The 20427-nt window shown below is 45.4% G+C and overlaps 1 protein-coding gene across 3 annotated transcripts in view; it reads left to right on the top strand.

Moving 5' to 3' along the window:
* The first annotated feature begins 18181 nt into the window (after nt 1-18181).
* The window catches only part of HHLA2 (HHLA2 member of B7 family), a 176295-nt gene continuing 174049 nt past the window's right edge, over nt 18182-20427 (top strand). For 2 of the 3 annotated variants that reach the window (XM_075336576.1, XM_075336577.1), the window contains exon 1: nt 18183-18436. In XM_075336576.1, the coding sequence (XP_075192691.1) occupies nt 18382-18436 (55 nt within the window). In that variant the 5' untranslated portion in view covers nt 18183-18381. Of the gene's footprint in view, nt 18437-20427 lie in introns of all 3 variants that reach the window. The other variant, XM_075336575.1, reaches the window with a different exon arrangement.

The following is a 20427-nucleotide window of genomic DNA, read 5'->3' as shown; positions in this document are numbered from 1 at the left end:
CTATTTTGGATGGTAATACAATCACACCATTTGGTTTTCCCTTAATTCAAACTTTTAAAGGGGTTTTCCAGGATAAGAAAATGTAGCTGATGTCTTCCAAAACAGGAAAATGAGGGAACATTTTTAGAGTATTAAATCAAATATATTAGATCAGATTAACTACTGTCAATGTTCTTTGACAAAAAATGATCCAAATTTGGGATCATTTTAAAGCAAATTGTTACATTATTTTATGTTTCAGATACTCACATGAAAAGTTTCTTAATTTTTTTCTGACAAAAATAGTAAGCCAAGTAAAACAAAGCTAGACAAAAATATCTGAAGGGAGACTAAATTTATTATCTAGCATGAACCACTATAATAAATTATTTCATGAGTATTTAGATGCCAAAACCAGAAGTGTCTTCAAAACACAGAACAGGTGTCAGTCTTTCAATTACAGTTCTTTTTAAGTTCCACTCCTGGTTTTGGCATCCAAACACTGATGGAACACTGATGGAACACTGAAGTGTGAAAGAGGCCTTTGACTGTCTAATACATTCTGACTATATAAAAGGACTTTTTTTAAACATTTTTTAGAATACTTTTTTATTTAGCAACGTCACTAAGAGTTTTTCGCTTTATTCAGCGCTTTGTTGAGACAACAATTTTTCACATACGCATTCTGGATTTTTCATGGATAAAGCACGTACCCAATGATCTGTTCACGTGTCCACAAAAAATCCCAGAGATATTTCAGTTTTTGATTTGCATCAATAATCAAAATCATCTTTATAAGTCTATGGGTTCATTAAAAGCAGACATCATATACATTGTATACAGATGCCAATGTCTGCTGGCCATGATTTTAACAGTCTCATAGATTAAGATTACAAAGATTCTCCTATCCATTACAATATATTTATTTACTAGCTGTAGTACCCGGGGTTGCCCGGGATAGTAACTGTCTGTCTCCCAGTCTCTGTCTGTGGGTCGCTGTCTGTCTGTCTCTTTCCTTGTCTGTCTGTTTCTATCTCTCTGTCTGTCTTTGTATCAGTCTATCTGTCTCTATCTCTAGGTCTCTCTGTCTCTCTCTTGCCCCGTCTGTCACTTTACCCGTCTGTCTCTTTTCAGGTCTGTCTCTTTTCAGGTCTGTCTCTTTCCCCCTCTGTCTCTTTCCCCCTCTGTCTCTTTCCCCCTCGTTTTCCCCCAGGATTGGATCCACGGGACCATGCACCGGACTCCCCCAGGAGCGAACCCCTATTCAGAGACTGTCTGGTGACCACCCCAGAGGTCCTAAATGTACAGCAGCCGGAACACAGGCGGGATACGGGGAGTGTCCTTGGAAAGTCCAGGCAGAATACGGGGACCGATCCCGCAGTGGCTTCGGATCGGAGGGAATCTAGACGGATGACCGGAGTCGGGCGAAGATAGCAGGCAAAGTCCGGAACCAGTGATAAATTCAGGCTGGAGACGTCGGATGTAATCCAGAGTCAGTGGCGGAGTGAAGCAGAGGGAAGATGGTGAGATCCACTGCTAACGGACATCGGGGAATCTCAGGGAGCCGGAAGAGCTGAGGCACACACCGGGCATCAGGTTCTGAGGGTACAGACAGGGTTAATCCAGGAACAGAACACAGAGGGCTTGAACACTTGCACAAGAGACTAAGCTGCAAGAACTCGTTGAACAAGCACCGCCCGTATGCAAAAGGAAGTCTATTATACCCTGCACCTGTAATCGGCCATATCCTGTTCCAGGGATACTGGCCCTTTAAGAAGAAATGAATGAGCGTGCCCACCCCCTAATGCGCATGCGCGAAGCCCGGGAGCCGGAGACAAGCACAGGAGGCCGGGGACAGGACGCAGGGGTAGAGTCCCGAGCCGCAGCAAGCCGGCGGGACCGCCGAGCAGGGAGCACGGGAGACGCAGAGGAGTAGCGGCCGCGGTCGGTACACACATGGACCGGATCAGTGGGTAAGGAGCGGCGCCTCGACCCTGGGAGCGTGACAGTCTCTCTCTCTGTCTGTATCTCTTTCTCTCTCTCTCTCTCTATCTCTTTCTGTCTCTCTCTATCCGTCTCCCCACTGACATCATATTACCTCACACATAAAGTTCTTTTACTAACAATGTCTTTTGTTCCTGTAGCAACCAATCACAGCTGCTATTAAAACCAGTAGTTCCAGGCTCCATTTACTTTAATGGAGGCATATTTTTTGGAGAGTAAAGGCTGCTTTACACGCTGCGATCTCGCTAGCGAGATCGCTAGCGTGCATACCCACCCCCTTCGTTTGTGCGTCACAGGCAAATCGCTGCCCGTGGCGCACAAAATTGCGCGGACCCGTCACACTACTTACCTGCCTAGCGACGACGCTGTGACCGGCAAACCGCCTCCTTTCTAAGGGGGTGGTTTGTTCGGCGTCACAGCAACGTCACTAAGCGGCCACCCAATTGAAGCGGCCCACCTCCTTCTTCCTCATTGCCGGTGGCCGCAGAAAAGGTGAGGTTCCTCGTTCCTACGGTGTCACACATAGCGATGTGTGCTGCCGCAGGAACGACGAACAACATCGTACCTGCAGCAGCAACGATAATTGAGAATAGGGGAGCATGTCAACGATTAGCAATTTTGCATGTTACGTGTTTGCGACGATTTTTGATCGCATGTAGGTGTCACATGCAACAACATCGCTAAAGTGGCCGGATGTGTGTCCCGAATTCCGTAACCCCCAACGACATCACTAAAGTGTAAAGCGGCCTTTACTGTAAAGTGTGGGATTAAATTTTCCTGTCAAAACATAATCTATGACGTTCCCTGAGTCACATGAGGCATCTGTGCAAAATTTCGTGATTGTAAATGCGACGGTGCGGATTCCTTTAGCGGACATACAGAGACACAGACATACATACATACATACATACATACATACATACACTGAGATTTATATATTAGATTATTTCATATAGGAAAATTGCTGATTAAACACTGATGGTAAAAAGTGCAACTTTAATCAAACATTAGTGAAAATTGGATGAAAAACACGGATTAAAAACTGTCCGTGTTTTTGTGTGCGAGAAAAAACACAGACTTCTGATTGAGGCCTAAAGGCATTTTTTGTTTTTATTTAGCTTTATTATACAGGAATGACTGGCTATTCTAATCCATGGCAAAGTTTCAATAAATCTCGCCCAGTTACTCAAGAATGTGTCAAGGAAGTAAAGGTCTCTTATGACTCAGTAGAACACATATTTACTTGAGATGTGTACTACCTGGACTCTAGTCATGCAAGAGGTATCTTTCAGTTTTGTTTCTAAGTCAAAGGTGGATACATTTATGTAACCTTTATATTTTATTTTACACAGATTTTTATGAAACTCTGTATATTTTTAAGCTTTTTTATTGAGGGTTGGTTACGGTATAAGATGAGTCTACACAAATTGTGAATCTCTTATCATATTGCACTATGTAAGGAATGAGACAGGACTGTTGTAATGTTTATAGCCTGATCAGCTGTGAACTGACGATACGTCACGTACCTTCTGACAATCAGCTGGTACGAACTGATTGTTTGATGAATATTGTAACATGGCTGAGGGTAAGTATCACTAAAGTGGTGTAAACCTGAATATCTGTGCTAATATTTGTGGTGCCACAAGTCTTATTAGGGCGTTCCAGGGACAAGTTTTACGGATAGCCAGAGAGATGGGAGGGTCTGGCTATCCACATACCTCTTTGCATGAGTGTGTCTTTTTTATAAAATGGAGACTGTTTGGCGCATGGCAGAGTGTGTGAAGAGCAGCCTGTGTGAGAGGAGCCCTACGCTGACAGAGTCTGTGTGAGGAGATTGGAATATCTCTTGTGGTGATCTTGGTGACAGATCATGTGCGAGAGAACCCTGCAGAGATACATGTGTGGAATTTTTGTGTTCTGTTTGAGATTTTATGTTGCAAAGGCTTGTTTTGTTTCTGTGCTGCTGGAGAGGTTTTTAAATGAGTAATAAACCTACTGAACTTTTAAATGAAAAATCTTCCTTCTGCTACCTTAAGAAGCAAGCTGAGTGAGTACCTCCATCACATATGGTGCTAGAGTGCGGCCAGTGTTCCAGGAGGCACGTGTATAGGCTGCACAATGTTGGTGATGGTGGATCAGGGGGACCATTAAGTGTAGTGGTGTAGAACTATGTGAGTGACTGACAAATGGATCTTCTGGTGGAGGCAGCACAGGTAGATGAGATTGAGGAGCTGAGGAGCCAGCTGATGCAGGTTGTTGAGCAGCTAAAGAGGATCAGCAGGCAGAGGTCTCCAGAGAGCGAGTGATGGCAGAGGGTGTTGCAGCAGCAAGAGGTCCCTTGTGGGGCTAATACAGACACAGGTTCCTCAGGAAGATCCGCAGGGGGATCCTCAGGGGGAAGACAATCAAAAATGGGTGGCACATCCTAAGTCCAAATGAGCGGCATCATTGGTGCTCAAGAACTCGGGTGAGGACATAATCTGCAGGAAATATCACTGTCCAGGCCATATACAGTGCCTACAAGTAGTATTCAACCCCCTGCAGATTTAGCAGGTTTGATAAGATGCAAATAAGTTAGAGCCTGAAAACTTCTAACAAGAGCAGGATTTATTAACAGATGCATAAATCTTACAAACCAACAAGTTATGTTGCTCAGTTAAATTTTAATAAATTTTCAACATAAAAGTGTGGGTCAATTATTATTCAACCCCTAGGTTTAATATTTTGTGGAATAACCCTTGTTTGCTATTACAGCTAATAATCGTCTTTTATAAGACCTGATCAGGCCGGCACAGGTCTCTGGAGTTATCTTGGCCCATTCCTCCATGCAGATCTTCTCCAAGTTATCTAGGTTCTTTGGGTGTCTCATGTGGACTTTAATCTTGAGCTCCTTCCACAAGTTTTCAATTGGGTTAAGGTCAGGAGACTGACTAGGCCACTGCAACACCTTGATTTTTTCCCTCTTGAACCAGGCCCTGGTTTTCTTGGCTGTGTGCTCTGGGTCGTTGTCTTGTTGGAAGATGAAATGACAACCCATCTTAAGATCCTTGATGGAGGAGCGGAGGTTCTTGGCCAAAATCTCCAGGTAGGCCGTGCTATCCATTTTCCCATGGATGCGGACCAGATGGCCAGGCCCCTTGGCTGAAAAACAGCCCCACAGCATGATGCTGCCACCACCATGCTTGACTGTAGGGATGGTATTCTTGAGGTCGTATGCAGTGCCATCCAGTCTTCAAACGTCACGTGTGTGGTTGGCACCAAAGATCTCGATCTTGGTCTCATCAGACCAGAGAACCTTGAACCAGTCTACCTCAGAGTCCTCCAAGTGATCATGAGCAAACTGTAGACGAGCCTTGACATGATGCTTTGAAAGTAAAGGTACCTTACGGGCTCGTCTGGAATGGAGACCATTGCGGTGGAGTACGTTACTTATGGTATTGACTGAAACCAATGTCCCCACTGCCATGAGATCTTCCCGGAGCTCCTTCCTTGTTGTCCTTGGGTTAGCCTTGACTCTTCGGACAAGCCTGGCCTCGGCACAGGTGGAAACTTTCAAAGGCTGTCCAGGCCGTGGAAGGCTAACAGTAGTTCCATAAGCCTTCCACTTCCGGATGATGCTTCCAACAGTGGAGACAGGTAGGCCCAACTCCTTGGAAAGGGTTTTGTACCCCTTGCCAGCCTTGTGACCCTCCACGATCTTGTCTCTGATGGCCTTGGAATGCTCCTTTGTCTTTCCCATGTTGACCAAGTATGAGTGCTGTTCACAAGTTTGGGGAGGGTCTTAATTAGTCAGAAAAGGCTGGAAAAAGAGATAATTAATCCAAACATGTGAAGCTCATTGTTCTTTGTGCCTGAAATACTTCTTAATACTTTAAGGGAACCAAATAGAATTTTTGTGGTTTGAGGGGTTGAATAATAAATGACCCTCTGAATAAACTTTTCACAATTTAAAAAAAAAAATAAAAAAAGAAATAACATTCTTTTTTGCTGCAGTGCATTTCACACTTCCAGGCTGATCTACAGTCCAAATGTCACAATGCCAAGTTAATTCCGAATGTGTAAACCTGCTAAATCTGCAGGGGGTTGAATACTACTTGTAGGCACTGTAGCAGTGAAATGTCCCCTAATCAATGGACATATGGATTTTAGCCAGGGATTACCGTGTTCCTTGTATGCAAATCCAACTGGCAGTAGAGACTACCATTCTGATGGAAGTTAATAGAGAATGTGTGACTGGCTATTAGATTCGGTGAGTTGGTGACCCTGGTGAGGTCCACGCACCATGTCTACCTAATTTCCTGTAGAAAGATTGAAGTCAGCTGCAGTCAAGGGGACATTAAAGAATATCCAGTGTCCAGAGTGGTCATTGAGATGGATAAGCTATTTGAGTCCATTGATGTTGGTGTAGTTATGAACTTAGCATGTCCAGTTATAATTGGCTGAGATTTTAGATCATTTTGAAACTTTATTTTAGTAGGGAAAAGTGTCTGGTTGCTCAGAGAAGAGCCGAAACAGCCCTAAGGAAGCCGCACCACAGCAGAAGGCTGAAGGGGTTCTTGGTTGTATGTAGAGGTGTGAAAAGGAAGAGATAAGCGCCTCCTAGAGTTGACAATCCTAAGTTAGATGTGACCAAAGAAAATGGTGGACATGCCCAATTTAGCGATACAACTTTTAAAAAAATAAACTGTAGTGTGAGTGTTAAAATTTGAGTAGCACCAGAAAAGGGGGCTGACAAACAGTTAAATGAGGAATTGTTGTTCCAGGGTACCAACATGAGTGACAATGACTCCAAGGTAGACTGTGACTCTAGTAAAGTAGAAGGAGAGTATAGTAAAGAAGAGCCTAGAATAGAGGGCAAATCCTCCTCCCATTGCCCGAAACGCAACAGGCGCATAGGGGTGATACAAGCTGCACACTCTGAAAATATAACCAAGGAAGAGACAGTGTCATGTACTTACATTCAAAATGTGGATCCTCTTCAAGACTCTGACTAGGTAAGGAAAGAGGATGAAGTCAAGTTGCCAGTCACATCCACTGGGTTACTTGCAGAGAACGATGTGCTGCAAGAGGAATCAGATTTGGAACTGACACATTGTGACAACGGAAATCAGCAGAATGAAATCACGGAAAAGGAGCCAACCGAGGAAGCAGTTCTGTGTCCTCTATGATTTCTAAGCAAAAAGCTGATGATTTGTCAAGCGTAAGCGCTGTAGGAGAAGAAATTCTACACCAATTTTCAAACATGTAGTTTGGCTATTTAGTTGTGGATTTGTCATGGATTTTCACACCAGATTTCATTCTCAGCTGTGAATTTTCAGAAGAAAAACTCTGCTGGATGTAAAAATGACACTATCATAACAGTGTACTCCTTTAGAAAGTAGTACATACAGTGGCATGAAAATGTTTGCCCCCTCCCCGGTCAAAATTACTGTTATTGTGAACAGTTAAGCAAGTGTGACGTCCCTGGACTATCAGGTCGTCACAGGCCGGGTATTGCACAATCTGTCCTCCCGTGCAGTATCCACCTCCTTCTTGGTTATGGGTCCCCAACTACATGGTGTTGCCTACATCAGCTAATCAAATCCTAGGCACACTCTGCACCACACCCATTAGGCACACCAGTAGACGGCTTGAGTGGAATAGAGTCGCCCACCTAGGGGGTTGGAGAGGGGAGGTCAGGAATGTCAGGAGTAGGGAGTTGTGTGTTGGAAGTGAAAGAGAGAGGAGGTCAGGAGCAGGGCTCCTAGGAAGCTATCTAGGTGGCAGACAGTGGTCTCGGCCTAGAGGAGCTGGACCTCCGGTCGCAGGGGATCATGGCAAGGGGCACAAATCTGTTGAGGAGAACAGCCGGCGGCTTGCACCATCGCCGGGCTGGGACCAAGGCACAACAGGGTAAGTGGACCCTAGATCAGGGAATAGCTTCAGGCAACCTGCAAATTTACCCGACGAGATTGGAGCCTTCAAGATCTGCTCTCCACCTACTCCAAAATTGGCATACTAGCGCAACGAGGGGGATAGGACTTTCCACTCAAAATGGTCCAGAAAATCCCAAGCGTGAACCCAGAGAGCAAGCTCCCACACTTAGCCATAGTGGGGATTCGGGACCCGGCAAGTTCCATACTACCGGGACCAACAGAGAAGTAAACTTAGTGCCAGGAGGCAGGTCATGGATCACCAGGCAGCACCATTGGAGACGGTACCCAAACTAAGCTCCCCTCAGCGGCAGCGGTATCCAGAACTTTGGTTTATCCAATTGTCGGTGTCAGCTTAATGGACTGAGTGAGTACGCAAGTGACCCCCTTTTGCACCCAACAGCACTCCCCCCTCACCATCACCGAGTCCCGGGGTATTCTCCCCCCTACCCATGGAGGGTCACAACACCTGGATGCCCCATTCCATCACTCCCAGGTACTCCAAACTGCAGCGGTGGTACTCCTAATTACCACATACCACAGGTGGCGTCACGAACTCTAATACATCCCCTGTAAATACCCCCCTTCATTTGAGTGGCCGCACGACTCCCGGGTCCGGAGACCCTCGAGCCACCGCGGATTCGGATCCGAGCAGCTCAGCTGCTGGCACGTCAAATTCCTGGCGTCACGAACAGGATACGAGCAGGACCCACTTACCTGGGTGGCGTGCGCCTTAGAAGTCGAAACCGCAAGTCAAGATCCCCGTTTCCCGCCATCTTCCGTCATCTTTTGGCGCCAAAGTGCCGTACTCTCCACAAAAGCGGGCAAAGCCGAAGCCCGCCCTTCGTCCTGAGAGTCAGTCCGGAACCGGAAGTTCCCAGAGGGCCACAGCACCAAAAAGAGTGGTGGGTGAAAACCGAGTGGGCGTGACGGCATGTAGCAGCGGAAGAGAAGCAGGGATGCCAGGACTCTGCCATAACGTTCCTGGACCCTGCAGAGGAAAGATGGCGGAGCGGAGCTGGTCACCGGAACGTGCTGTTCCTGGGACCGCGACCTGGATCAAGGAAGAGATGGAGCAGCTCTGCAGAAGGATGCGGACGCAGTTCCTGTTCATAATAGATTACTGGAGGGAAGAGATGAGGAGCCTGGCGGTGGCGGTGCGAGCCCATGAGATCGAAATCCCACATGAAGAGAGGGTAAGCGGTTACCCAGTCCCTGATGAGTACCCTAATCCGGCCGATGAGGCTGAGGGATCCGGACTGCCCCCGCTCCCGGCAAGCACTCCGTCACCACTAACCCCATCCTCGGTATGCCTGCTCCCACCATGGCAGCGGAATCTTCAGCCCCCGTTTATGAAGAAGCAGCTCCAGAACCCCCAGTTCCATCACCCGACCAGGTCAGGACAGTGGTCGCCCCGACACTGGCCCGACCAGACCAGGCCGCATCACCGGGCCCGTCCTTAGAGGCAGAGCACCTGGACTCTGCAACCCCGGCTGCGGAGCAGTCGGTTTCTTTGTTCACAATGGCGGAGGTGGAACCTGAAGAGCTGCCGGTTCCGCCACCGCGCGGCATCCCAATGGCTGTTGGGGCCACAAGAATACAGCTAAAACCCATACCAGCAAGGGAGGCGAGGCCGGACGCTAACGCCCCCTACTAGGAATGACACCAGCGAAAGCTACACCAGGAGATGACGATCCAAGATCAGCGACGATGGGAGATTGCTGCCCGCACTAACCAAGAGAAGTTGAAAGAGTGGGGCTGGTATGCCCTGGAGGTAGAGCGGCATGTTTTGAGTGATGGCAAAGTCATGCCGGCCTTTGCAGCCGGGCATCCGCGATGATGGTAGTGGTACCAGGCTATTAAGAGTTAAACTGTTAGGTATCTGTGTTTTCTTTTATTGTTTTACAAAGTTTATTATTTTCCATATAGAGTAATGTTGTGAAACAACAATGTTTTAATCAACCAGGTTTAAATCAATAGAGAAAGTTACCTGATTAGGAAGAAGATCATATAGTGTGTGCACCAGGTGCATGGACTTCGTTACAATTATGCACCAATATTTTGTAGTAGTAAAAATGGACCATGGTCATAGAACTGGTTGTGACCAACACAGACTTGTGTATTGTAAATACGAGTTGCACCTCCTGTGCCCACCAGAGTTGTCTTTTGCAACACCCGGGATCTTAACCTGGTCATGGACCCATGAATAGGTATGCAGCGGGTCAGGTTGTTTGGGTGGCGGGTTAATGGGATCCGGGACATTGGGACTGGACTGTCGCAGGAAGAGGCTGCAACGGAGCAGGTTGAGCCTCCGCTGCTAACCTAACCGGTAGCGTTCTACTGTTGAAATAACGAACTCCAAAGTTGTCGTAACATTTAAGTGCCAAGCCTCCCTAATGTGGGATGAAACATGTAAATAAAAAGGTTATTATTTTCTACTTTTGCAGTTTCAAAAAAAAAAATAAACCTCTGATGTCCTGTAGCTCAAGGACGAGCTATATTTAACGAAGGAGGAATGAGCCGCCCCTGGTCTATCAGGTCATCACAGGGTATTGAACAATCTGCCCTCCCATGCAGTATCCACCTCCTTCTTGGTTATGGGTCCCCAACTACATGGTGTTGCCTACATCAGCTAATCAAATCCTAGGTACACTATGCACCACACCCACCAGGCACACCAGTGGACAGCTTGAGTGGAATAGAGTCGCCCACCTGGGAGGTTGGAGAGGGGAGGTCAGGAATGTCAGGAGTAGGGAGTTGTGTGTTGAAAGTGAAAGAGAGAGGAGGTCAGGAGCAGGGCTCCTAGGAAGCTATTTAGGTGGCAGATGGTGGTCTGGGCCTAGAGGAGCTGGACCCCCGGTCGCAGGGGATTGTGGCAAGGGGCACGGATCTGTTGAGGAGGACAGCCGGCGGCCTTGCACCATCACCAGGCTGGGACCAAGGCACGATGGGGTATGTGGACCCTAGGTCAGGGAGTAGCTTCAGGCAACCTGACAATTTACCCGACGAAAATGGAGCCTTCAAGATCCGCTCTCCACCCGCTCCAAAATTGGGGTACTAGCGCAACGAGGGGGATAGGACTTTCCACTCAAAATGGTCCAGAAAATCCCAAGCGTGAACCCTGAGAGCAAGCTCCCATACTTAGCCATAATGGGGAGCGGGACCCGGCAAGTTCCATACTACTGGTACCAACAGAGAAGTAAACTTAGTGCCATGAGGTAGGTCACGGATCACCAGGCAGCACCAGTGGGGACGGGACCCGAACTAAGCTCCCCTCAGCGGCAGCGGTATCCAGAACTTTGGTTTATCCAGTTGTCGGTGTCAGCTTAATGGACTGAATGAGTACGCACGTAACCCCCTTTTGCACCCAACGGCATTCCCCCCTCGCCATCACCGAGTCCCGGGGTATTCTCCCCCCTTACCCATGGAGGGTCACAACACCTGGCGGCCCCATTCCATCACTCCCGAGTACTCCCAACTGCAGCGGTGGTACTCCTAATTACACATACCACGGGTGGCGTCACGAACACTAATACATCCCCTGTAAATACCCCCCTTCATTTGAGTGGCCGCACGACCCCCGGGTCCGGAGACCCTTGAGCCACCGCGGATCCGAATCCGAGAAGCTCAGCTGCTGGCACGGGGGCGGAACACCTCAAATTCCTGGCGTCACAAACAGGATACGAACAGGACCCACTTACTTGGGTGACGTGCGCACGGGGGTGGCACACAAGTTGAAGATGAAATGATCTCTAAAAGGCAAAAAGTTATAGAAGACACATTACCTTTCTATTTTAGGCACAAAAATATATATTTTTAACCTTTATATTTTAAAAATTAGAAAAAGGAAAATGGACCCATTCAAAAATTTAGCCACTCTTGGAGATTTGTTTGCTCATATAACTTTAAGGTTTCAGACCTTAATTAGCCTGTTACAGTTATGTCTTGTTCACTATCATCATTACAAAAGGGCAGGTGATGAAAATTTCACAGCTTTATAATAACCCAGCCTCCTCAAAGCTTGTGCCAAAAAATAGCAGCCATGGGTTCTTCTAAGCAGCTGTCTAGAACTGTCATAAATGAAAATGGTGGAGGCCTACAAAGCAGGAGAAGGCTATAAGACAATAGCAACGTGTTTTCAAGTTGCTCTTTCCTCAATTCAAAATGTAATTAAGAAATGGCAGTTAAAACGAACATTGGAGGTCAAGATAAGGTCTGGAATACCAAGCTAAAATTTCTGTGAGACTTGCTCATAGGATTGCTAGAGAGGCAAATCAGAACCCTCATTTGACTGCAAAAGACTTCCAGTTTCCAAAGTACAAGGCACCATAGGACAAACTTCCTTCTCCATCTCCTCAACTGTACCTTTCTCTGATGTTTCCAGTCATTCCACAGTCAATACCGTGCGCAAAAGTCATTCTAGTCCATCCACAGTTCCACATCATCCTAGCAATCGGGACTTTCGGATCTCGAGCACAGAACTTCTTACTAATTTTTTGTTTGTTCCGATTAAGATCCGTTCCCACTGAGCTGTAAGTAAGCTACACTGGTTTTTAAGCTAAGCATCCTTCTGAGGACCCTTTACTAGAGGAGCCAGTTCGTTCTTGGTCAGAGCTAGATTTTGATGCTGACCTTCAGTGTTTCCGTCCTGTTTCTCAGATCTTGCCATCTCACTCCAGTGGGTACTTTGCATGCTGCGACATCGCAGGCCGATGCTGCGATGCCGAGCGCGATAGTCCCCGCCCCGTCGCAGCTGCGATATTCTTGTGATAACTGCCATAGCGAACATTATCGCTACGGCAGCTTCACATGGACTCACCTGTCCTGGGACGTCGCTCTGGTGATATTTAAATTTTATTATGAACAACCATAGAACATTAAAATTCATTTTCCATAAGTTACATACATGAGGTAAGGTGGATTCCTACACACCCACCCATCAAAGAACCACCATGACTTGGCCCATCATTACCCCATAGGGCTAAGTAACAAAGTACAAATGCTATCAAAAAAGTATAGTTGAAATGCACCATAGGATCAGACAATCACAATATAAGGAGAAGCATTCCAAACTTACCCATAGTGCATAGGCAGAGGGCCTACCAATGGTGACTCAGAGGTGGGTGAGAGAATATCCATCAACCCGGACGCGCGTGTCGCAAAAGCTTCATCAGCGGGGTGCAGGTCTGTCTCTTTCCTCGTCTGTCTCTTTCCTCATCTGTCTCTTTCCAGGTCTGTCTCTTTCCTCATCTGTCTCTTTCCAGGTCTGTCTCTTTCCCCGTCTGTCCCTTTCCCCATCTGTCTTTTTTTGTCTCTTTGTCTGTCTCTTTCCCCATCTGTCTCTTTCCCGATCTGTCTCTTTCCCCGTCTTTCTCTTTCCCAGTCTGTCTCTTTCCCCGTCTATCTATTTCCAGGTCTGTCTCTTTCCATGTCTATCTATTTCCAGGTCTGTCTCTTTCCATGTCTGTCTCTTTCCAGGTCTGTCTCTTTCCCCATCTGTCTCTTTCCCCGTCTGTCTCTTTCCAGGTCTGTCTCTTTCCCTGTATGCCTATCTCTGTGTGTCTCTTTTTTGTTTGTCTCTATCTCTCTGTTTCTTTCCCCATCTGTCTCTTTCCAGGTCTGTCTCTTTCCCAGGTCTGTCTCTTTCCCCGTCTGTCTCCCCGTCTCTTTTCCTGTCTCTTTCCCTGTCTGTCTTTGTCCATCTCTTTGTCTGTGTCTTTTCCTGTCTGTCCCTTTCCCTGTCTGCCTGTCTCTATCTGTCTCTTTCCTTGTCTGTCTCTATCAAGGTCTGTCTCTTTCCCCATCTATCTTTGTCTGTCTCTCTGGCTGTCTCCTCTTTCCCTGTCTGCCTGTCTCTGTCCCGGTCTGCCTGTCTGTCTGTCTCTTTCTCCATCTGTCTCTTTCCAGGTCTGTGTCTTTCCAGGTCTGTTTCTTTCCAGGTCTCTCCCTTTCCAGGTCTGTCTCTGTCCCCATCTGTCTCTTTCCCCGTCTGTCTCTTTCATTGTCTGTCTCTGTCTGTCTGTCTCTTTCACCATCTGTCTCTGTCTGTCTCTTTCCCAATATGTCTCTATCTCTTTCCCTGTCTGTCTCTGTCTGTCTCTCTCTCAGTTTGTTTCTCTCGGTCTCTCTCTAGCTGTCTCCCCACTGACATCATATTACCTCACACATAAGCTTCTTATACTAACAATGTCTTTTGCTCCTATAGCAACCAATCACAGCTCCTATTAATAACTTATATACTTTGTGTAAAAAACACGTATAGGAGACTCATTCAATTATAAAAATATTTAAATTTTATTATGAACAACCATAGAACATTAAAATTCATTTTCCATAAGTTACATACAAGAGGTAAGGTGGATTCCTACACACCCACCCATCAAAGAACCACCATGACTTGGCCCATCATTACCCCATAGGGCTAAGTAACAAAGTACAAATGCTATCAAAAAAGTATAGTTGAAATGCACCATAGGATCAGACAATCACAATATAAGGAGAAGCATTCCAAACTTACCCATAGTGCATAGGCAGAGGGCCTACCAATGGTGGCTCAGAGGTGGGTGAGAGAATATCCTTCAACCCGGACGCGCGTGTCGCAAAAGCTTCATCAGCGGGGTGCAGGTCTGTCTCTTTCCTCATCTGTCTCTTTCCTCATCTGCCTCTTTCCAGGTCTGTCTCTTTCCTCGTCTGTCTCTTTCCACGTCTATCTATTTCCAGGTCTGTCTCTTTCCATGTCTGTCTCTTTCCAGGTCTGTCTCTTTCCCCATCTGTCTCTTTCCCCATTTGTCTTTGTCTCTCTCTCTGTCTGTCTCTTTCCTTGTCTGTCTCTTTTCAGGTATATCTTTCCTCGTCTGTCTCTTTCCAGGTCTGTCTCTTTCCCCGTCTGTCCCTTTCCCCATCTGTCTTTGTTTGTCTCTTTGTCTGTCTCTTTCCCCGTCTATCTCTTTCCAGGTCTGTCGCTTTCCAGGTCTGTCGCTTTCCAGGTCTGCCGCTTTCCCCATCTGTCTCTTTCCCCGTCTGTTTCTTTCCAGGTCTGTCTCTTTCCCTGTATGCCTGTCTCTGTGTGTCTCTTTTTTTGTTTGTCTCTATCTCTCTGGTTCTTTCCCCATCTGTCTCTTTCCAGGTCTGTCTCTTTCCCAGGTCTGTCTCTTTCCCCGTCTGTCTCCCCGTCTCTTTCCCTGTCTCTTTCCCTGTCTGTCTTTGTCCATCTCTTTGTCTGTCTTTTCCTGTCTGTCTCTTTCCCTGTCTGCCTGTCTCTGTCTGTCTCTTTCCTTGTCTGTCTCTATTTCTCTGTCTCTTTCCCCGTCTGTCTCTATCAAGGTCTGTCTCTTTCCCCATCTATCTTTGTCTGTCTCTCTGGCAGTCTCCTCTTTCCCTGTCTGCCTGTCTCTGTCCCGGTCTGCCTGTCTGTCTGTCTCTTTCTCCATTTGTCTCTTTCCAGGTCTGTGTCTTTCTAGGTCTGTCTCTTTCCAGGTCTCTCTCTTTCCAGGTCTGTCTCTGTCCCTGTCTGTCTCTTTCCCCATCTGTCTCTTTCATTGTCTGTCTCTTTCACCGTCTGTCTCTATCTCTTTCCCTGTCTGTCTCTGTCTGTCTCTCTCTCGGTTTGTCTCTCTCGGTCTCTCTCTATCTGTCTCCCCACTGACATCATATTACCTCACACATAAGCTTCTTATACTAACAATGTCTTTTTCTCCTATAGCAACCAATCACAGCTCCTATTAATAACCTGTAGTTCCAGGCTCCATTTACTTTATTGGAGGCATGTTTTTTGAAGAGTAACTGTAAAGCGCGGAGTTAAATTTTCCTGTCAAAACATAGTCTACGACGTTCCCTGGGTCACATGAGGCGTCTGTGCAAAACTTCGTGATTGTAAATGCGACGGTGCGGATTCCTTTAGCATACATACATACATACACATATACATACACATATACATACACTGAGCTTTATATATTAGATTAATATTCCCACCTTTTATCTTCCCATGTTTCTTTTCTGCTGTAGTAAATCCGTCATTCTAGAAAATGTTTTTTTTTTCTGTCCTCCAGTATCTGGATGAACTTCTCCATGTACTTTCTGTCCAAATACTTGTATTCAGATTCTTGGTCTGATGTTCAAAATCAGCATTCCTTAAGATATCCTCCTCAAATTGTCCCTTTGGAATCCCATCAATTAAAAACTGTGTATGGGAGAATTTAGCATGTATTAACTAGTGTGAGCCTTTTGTTTTTCTGTTAACATCTGTTTGAATAAACCTTGTTCATCCACATGTAATAGAAGGTCCATCTTGAATGTGAGCTTGATATTCATGTTATTTGAATTTAATGTTTTCATGAAGACATGTAAATCCTCAACTGAAACCTACCACAGAAGTAAATCATTATCAACATAGCGACCCCCAAATTGAATTTTCTCAGTCTGGGGTGCTGGATAAGAAAGATCCCCCTCTCCCACAGACCAAGAGACAGAAGAGAATATGAGGATACACATGCCACCGCCATTACAGTCCCCTTGGAGCAATAGGCAGAAGGATCCTTTGAAGAGAAAGTTGTGAGTCAGTGCAGATTACAAGAGTTTAAGAATAAATTCACATACCTCATTGTTAATCTTGGATATCATTAGAAAGAATTTAGTAGCGTCTATTCTGTTGTGTCTTATTAAAGTACACAGGGATTGAATGTCGCAATTTATCAGCAATATATCATCATCCAGTTGGATTCCATTTAACTCCTTAAGTGTAGCACTTATATGATCCTTCAAGTATGAGGGGAAAAGTATCAATCAATGGTTGAAGAATGGAATTGATAAATATACACAAAGGTCCACATAAGTATACAATCGGCCTTCTCGGGAACTTTGTGAATCTTTGGTAAATGCAGACTGTAGCCACTTTTGCATCCTGGATGATGAAGTGTTCCATTTTCTTTTTTTGTAATTATGCCACGAGACATCACATAAATCAGGAATGCAACAAGTTGGTCTCTGTAGCAGGACTACTGCCAACAGGACTAACGAATAGCACTTGATTTACTCTGTATAGACTCACAGATGTAAGATGGATGTTTCTTTAAGGTTATATAGAATGGCTCTGATTTATCAATGTGCTTATACCAGAATTTTGGAGTAAAACACTTTCAAAAGTTGTAGTCATAAATTGCCAGTGTTTTTTTAAAAGTTAACAGCGGCATGAGAAGCTCAGCTATGCTCGCAGCTGTCAGAGGTGCTGGCTGTTCAACACAGCTATTATCTGCCAGATATGGTGCATACTTAAGAGTACTTCTCACATAGCGAGATTGCTAGTGAGATTGCTGCTGAGTCACAGGTTTTGTGACGTACCAGTGACCTCATCAGCAATCTCGCTGTGTGTGATACTAAACAGCGACCTGGCCCTGCTGTGAAATCGATGATCGTTACACACTGTTCTGGTTCATTTTTTGCTCATTGGTCTCCCACTGTGCAGCACACATCGGCGTTTTGACGGAGGGAGACCAACGAGCACCGATTCTGTGTAAGCAGTGTACGCTGGTAACCAGGGTACACATCAGGTAACTAAGCAAAGCGCTTTGCTTAGTTACCCGATATTTACCTTGGCTACCAGCGTACAATGCACACGTAACCAAGGTACATATCGGGTTACTAAGCAAAGTGCTTTGCTTAGTTACCCGATATTTACCCTGGCTATGTGTGCAGGGAGCCAGCGCTAAGCGGTGTACGCTGGTAACCAAGGTAAATATCGGGTAACCAAGCAAAGCACTTTGCTTAGTTACCCGATATTTACCCTAGTTACCAAGCGCAGCACGAGTCGCTGGTGGCTGATGGCTGGTCGCTGGTTTAGATCTGCCTGATTGACAGCTCACCAGCGACCATGTATCGACGCACCAGCGATCCTGACCAGGTCGTATCGTGGTCGGAATCACTGGTACGTCGTTTAGTGAGACGGTACCATTACTGTAGCTTCTAGGATCCAGCATTGGCCATACTAGTGCATCAAAAATTGGGAAAGAGTTAAAACGTACCTTCACTAATTTTACAGAATACGTTATGTATGTGAATATGAGACCATTCTGACCTATTTAATGACTTTTATCACATATTTTTAGCAGTTTTTGCCACTGAATTAAGAGCCTCAACAGTTTATCCTTATGTTGCTGCTTCTTTTTTCTCACCAGCTCCTTCCCCCTCTACTCTGCATAAACGTTGTTAGGCATTATTTGATCCTTCTCTGAGGACAGACATGTTGACAGTGGAATCTGAGTAGGGCTAACAGATCAAGAGCTTTAACTACGATTCAGGCACTTCACCATTCAGGCTGCAGTAGATTCACCACTGTCATGACTAATAATGACTGCTAGGTAAAGGTATATACTGTAGCTGTTAATGTTTGTTCATAGTACAGAGATTGTTTTTTGCTTTCAGTATGTCAGACACACGAAGATCTAAAGAAGTGAAGGCCCAAAGGCGAAAAGCATTGGAGAAGCAATGAATGTCTACCATGTTGTTCTTATTTCTGATGTTTTGGGGCTGCACAATCATTCATGGTAAGTCCATAGATCATATATTGCATATCAAACTTCACCTTCTTTAGATTCATATATGATCAGCTTTATTTCTTTGGCTGATTATCTCCTAAGGAGATTTTATGGAAAAGGAATAACAAAATGTTTGTACTTTTAACCAATAAATGAGCGCCAGTTGATGGATGCAAGGCTGATGGAGAATGGTAGTTAAGAGGCTTTAACAATGCTTAGTTACTATTTCATATTCAGTGTGTATTTTTTCTTAGCTTTACGTTTGAAAAAGTGTTGTGTTATGGACATAATAATTTCTCATAAAAACGCCAGTCTGCAAAGTGTCCATGCTGCATTTTATGTAGAGATACTTAAAAAAGAGTAATAAAAAATAAAACTAAATTATGAAACCAGAGTGGCCACGATTAAAACATGCAACTTTATTTTAGTGGAGCAGAAAAGGAGAAAAGTGGATTTAAAGTTGCAAAAAACAAACAAATACACAACACAGTGAAACACAGTGTGCACATCTAATATATAAAGCTGAGTGTGTGTGTGTGCGTGTGTGTGTGTGTGTACATGCGTGCGTGCATGCGTGTGTGTGTGTGTGTGTGTGTATGTATGTCCGCTAAAGGAATCCCCACTGTCGCATTTACAATCACAAATTTTTGCACAGACACCTCATGGGACTCAGGGAACGCCATAGACTATGTTTTGAGGAGAAAATTTAACCCAGCACTTTACAGTTATTTACCAAAAAACCTGCTTACATTAAAGTCAATGGAGCTGGGAGCTACAGGTCATTAATAGGAGCTGTGATTGGTTGCTATAGGCAATGAAGGACATCCTTAGTATAAGAAGCTTATGTGTGACATAATATTTTGTCGGTCGAGAGACAGATAGAGAGAAAGACACAGACAGACATAGGCACAGACAGACAGAGACAGATAGAAAGACACAGACAGACATAGGCACAGACAGAGACAGACAGACATAGAAAGAGGCAGATAGGGAAAAAGACAGACAGACAGAGACAGACAGGCAGACAGAGACAGACAGAGACAGGCAGACAGTCAGACAGGGAAAGAGGCAGAAAGGGAAAGAGGCACACAGAGGAAGAGGCATACAGGGTAAGAGGCAGACAGGGTAAGAGGCAGACAGGGTAAGAGGCAGACAGAGGAAGAGGCAGACAGGGGAAGAGGCAGACAGGGGAAGAGGCAGACAGATAGAGAGGCAGACAGGGAAAGAGGTAGAGAGACATAGACAGAGACACAAAGAGAGAGAGTGAGACAGAGACAGACAAAGAGAGAGACAAAGACAGACAGAGAGAATCAGACAGAAATAGAAACAGACAGAGAGGGAGACAGACTGGGAGAGTGGGAGAGAGTCAGTTACAGAAACAAACAGGAAAAAGACAGACAGGGAAAGAGACAGACATAGACAGAGACACAAAGAGACAGGTAGACAAAGAGATAGACGAACAGGCAAAGAGACAGACAGACAGACAAAGAGATAGAGAGAGACAGACACAGAGAGAGACAGAGAGTGAGACAGACAGAGACTGTGAGAGAGACTGAGAGACAGTTACTATCCCGGGCAATGCCAGGTATTACAGCTAGTATATGATAAAAATAGGATAAAAAGGAAGGGATGATAGACAGCACAACTGCTGGACATTTACAAGGCTCAGCAGAATATCAAACGCATGTTAATAACATCTGTGAACGAGTAAACAGATTATAGTCATAGACACAATGATGATACAGTAACATAACAGTCACAGAAATTATCACAATAAATACACAGTAAGCATACCAAAAATTGACAAGGTAGCCAATGCAAAGTAAAAGTACCAGCAGTGCAAGAAGTGATAGACCCACAGGAAGTGACTTTCATTTCGTGTGATTCAAATAGCATGCTTCATCAGACAGGGGTATAGTGTGGATGTGTGTATAATGTAGTGCTGCGTATACACTATATACAATATAAAATATAGAAATGTGGCACTCCTTCTATAGTCG

This window comes from Anomaloglossus baeobatrachus, chromosome 2 (assembly GCF_048569485.1).
Source record: "Anomaloglossus baeobatrachus isolate aAnoBae1 chromosome 2, aAnoBae1.hap1, whole genome shotgun sequence".
NCBI lineage: Eukaryota > Metazoa > Chordata > Amphibia > Anura > Aromobatidae > Anomaloglossus > Anomaloglossus baeobatrachus.
Note: the sequence above shows the minus strand (reverse complement) of the source record. Positions and strands in the feature narration are given on the sequence as shown.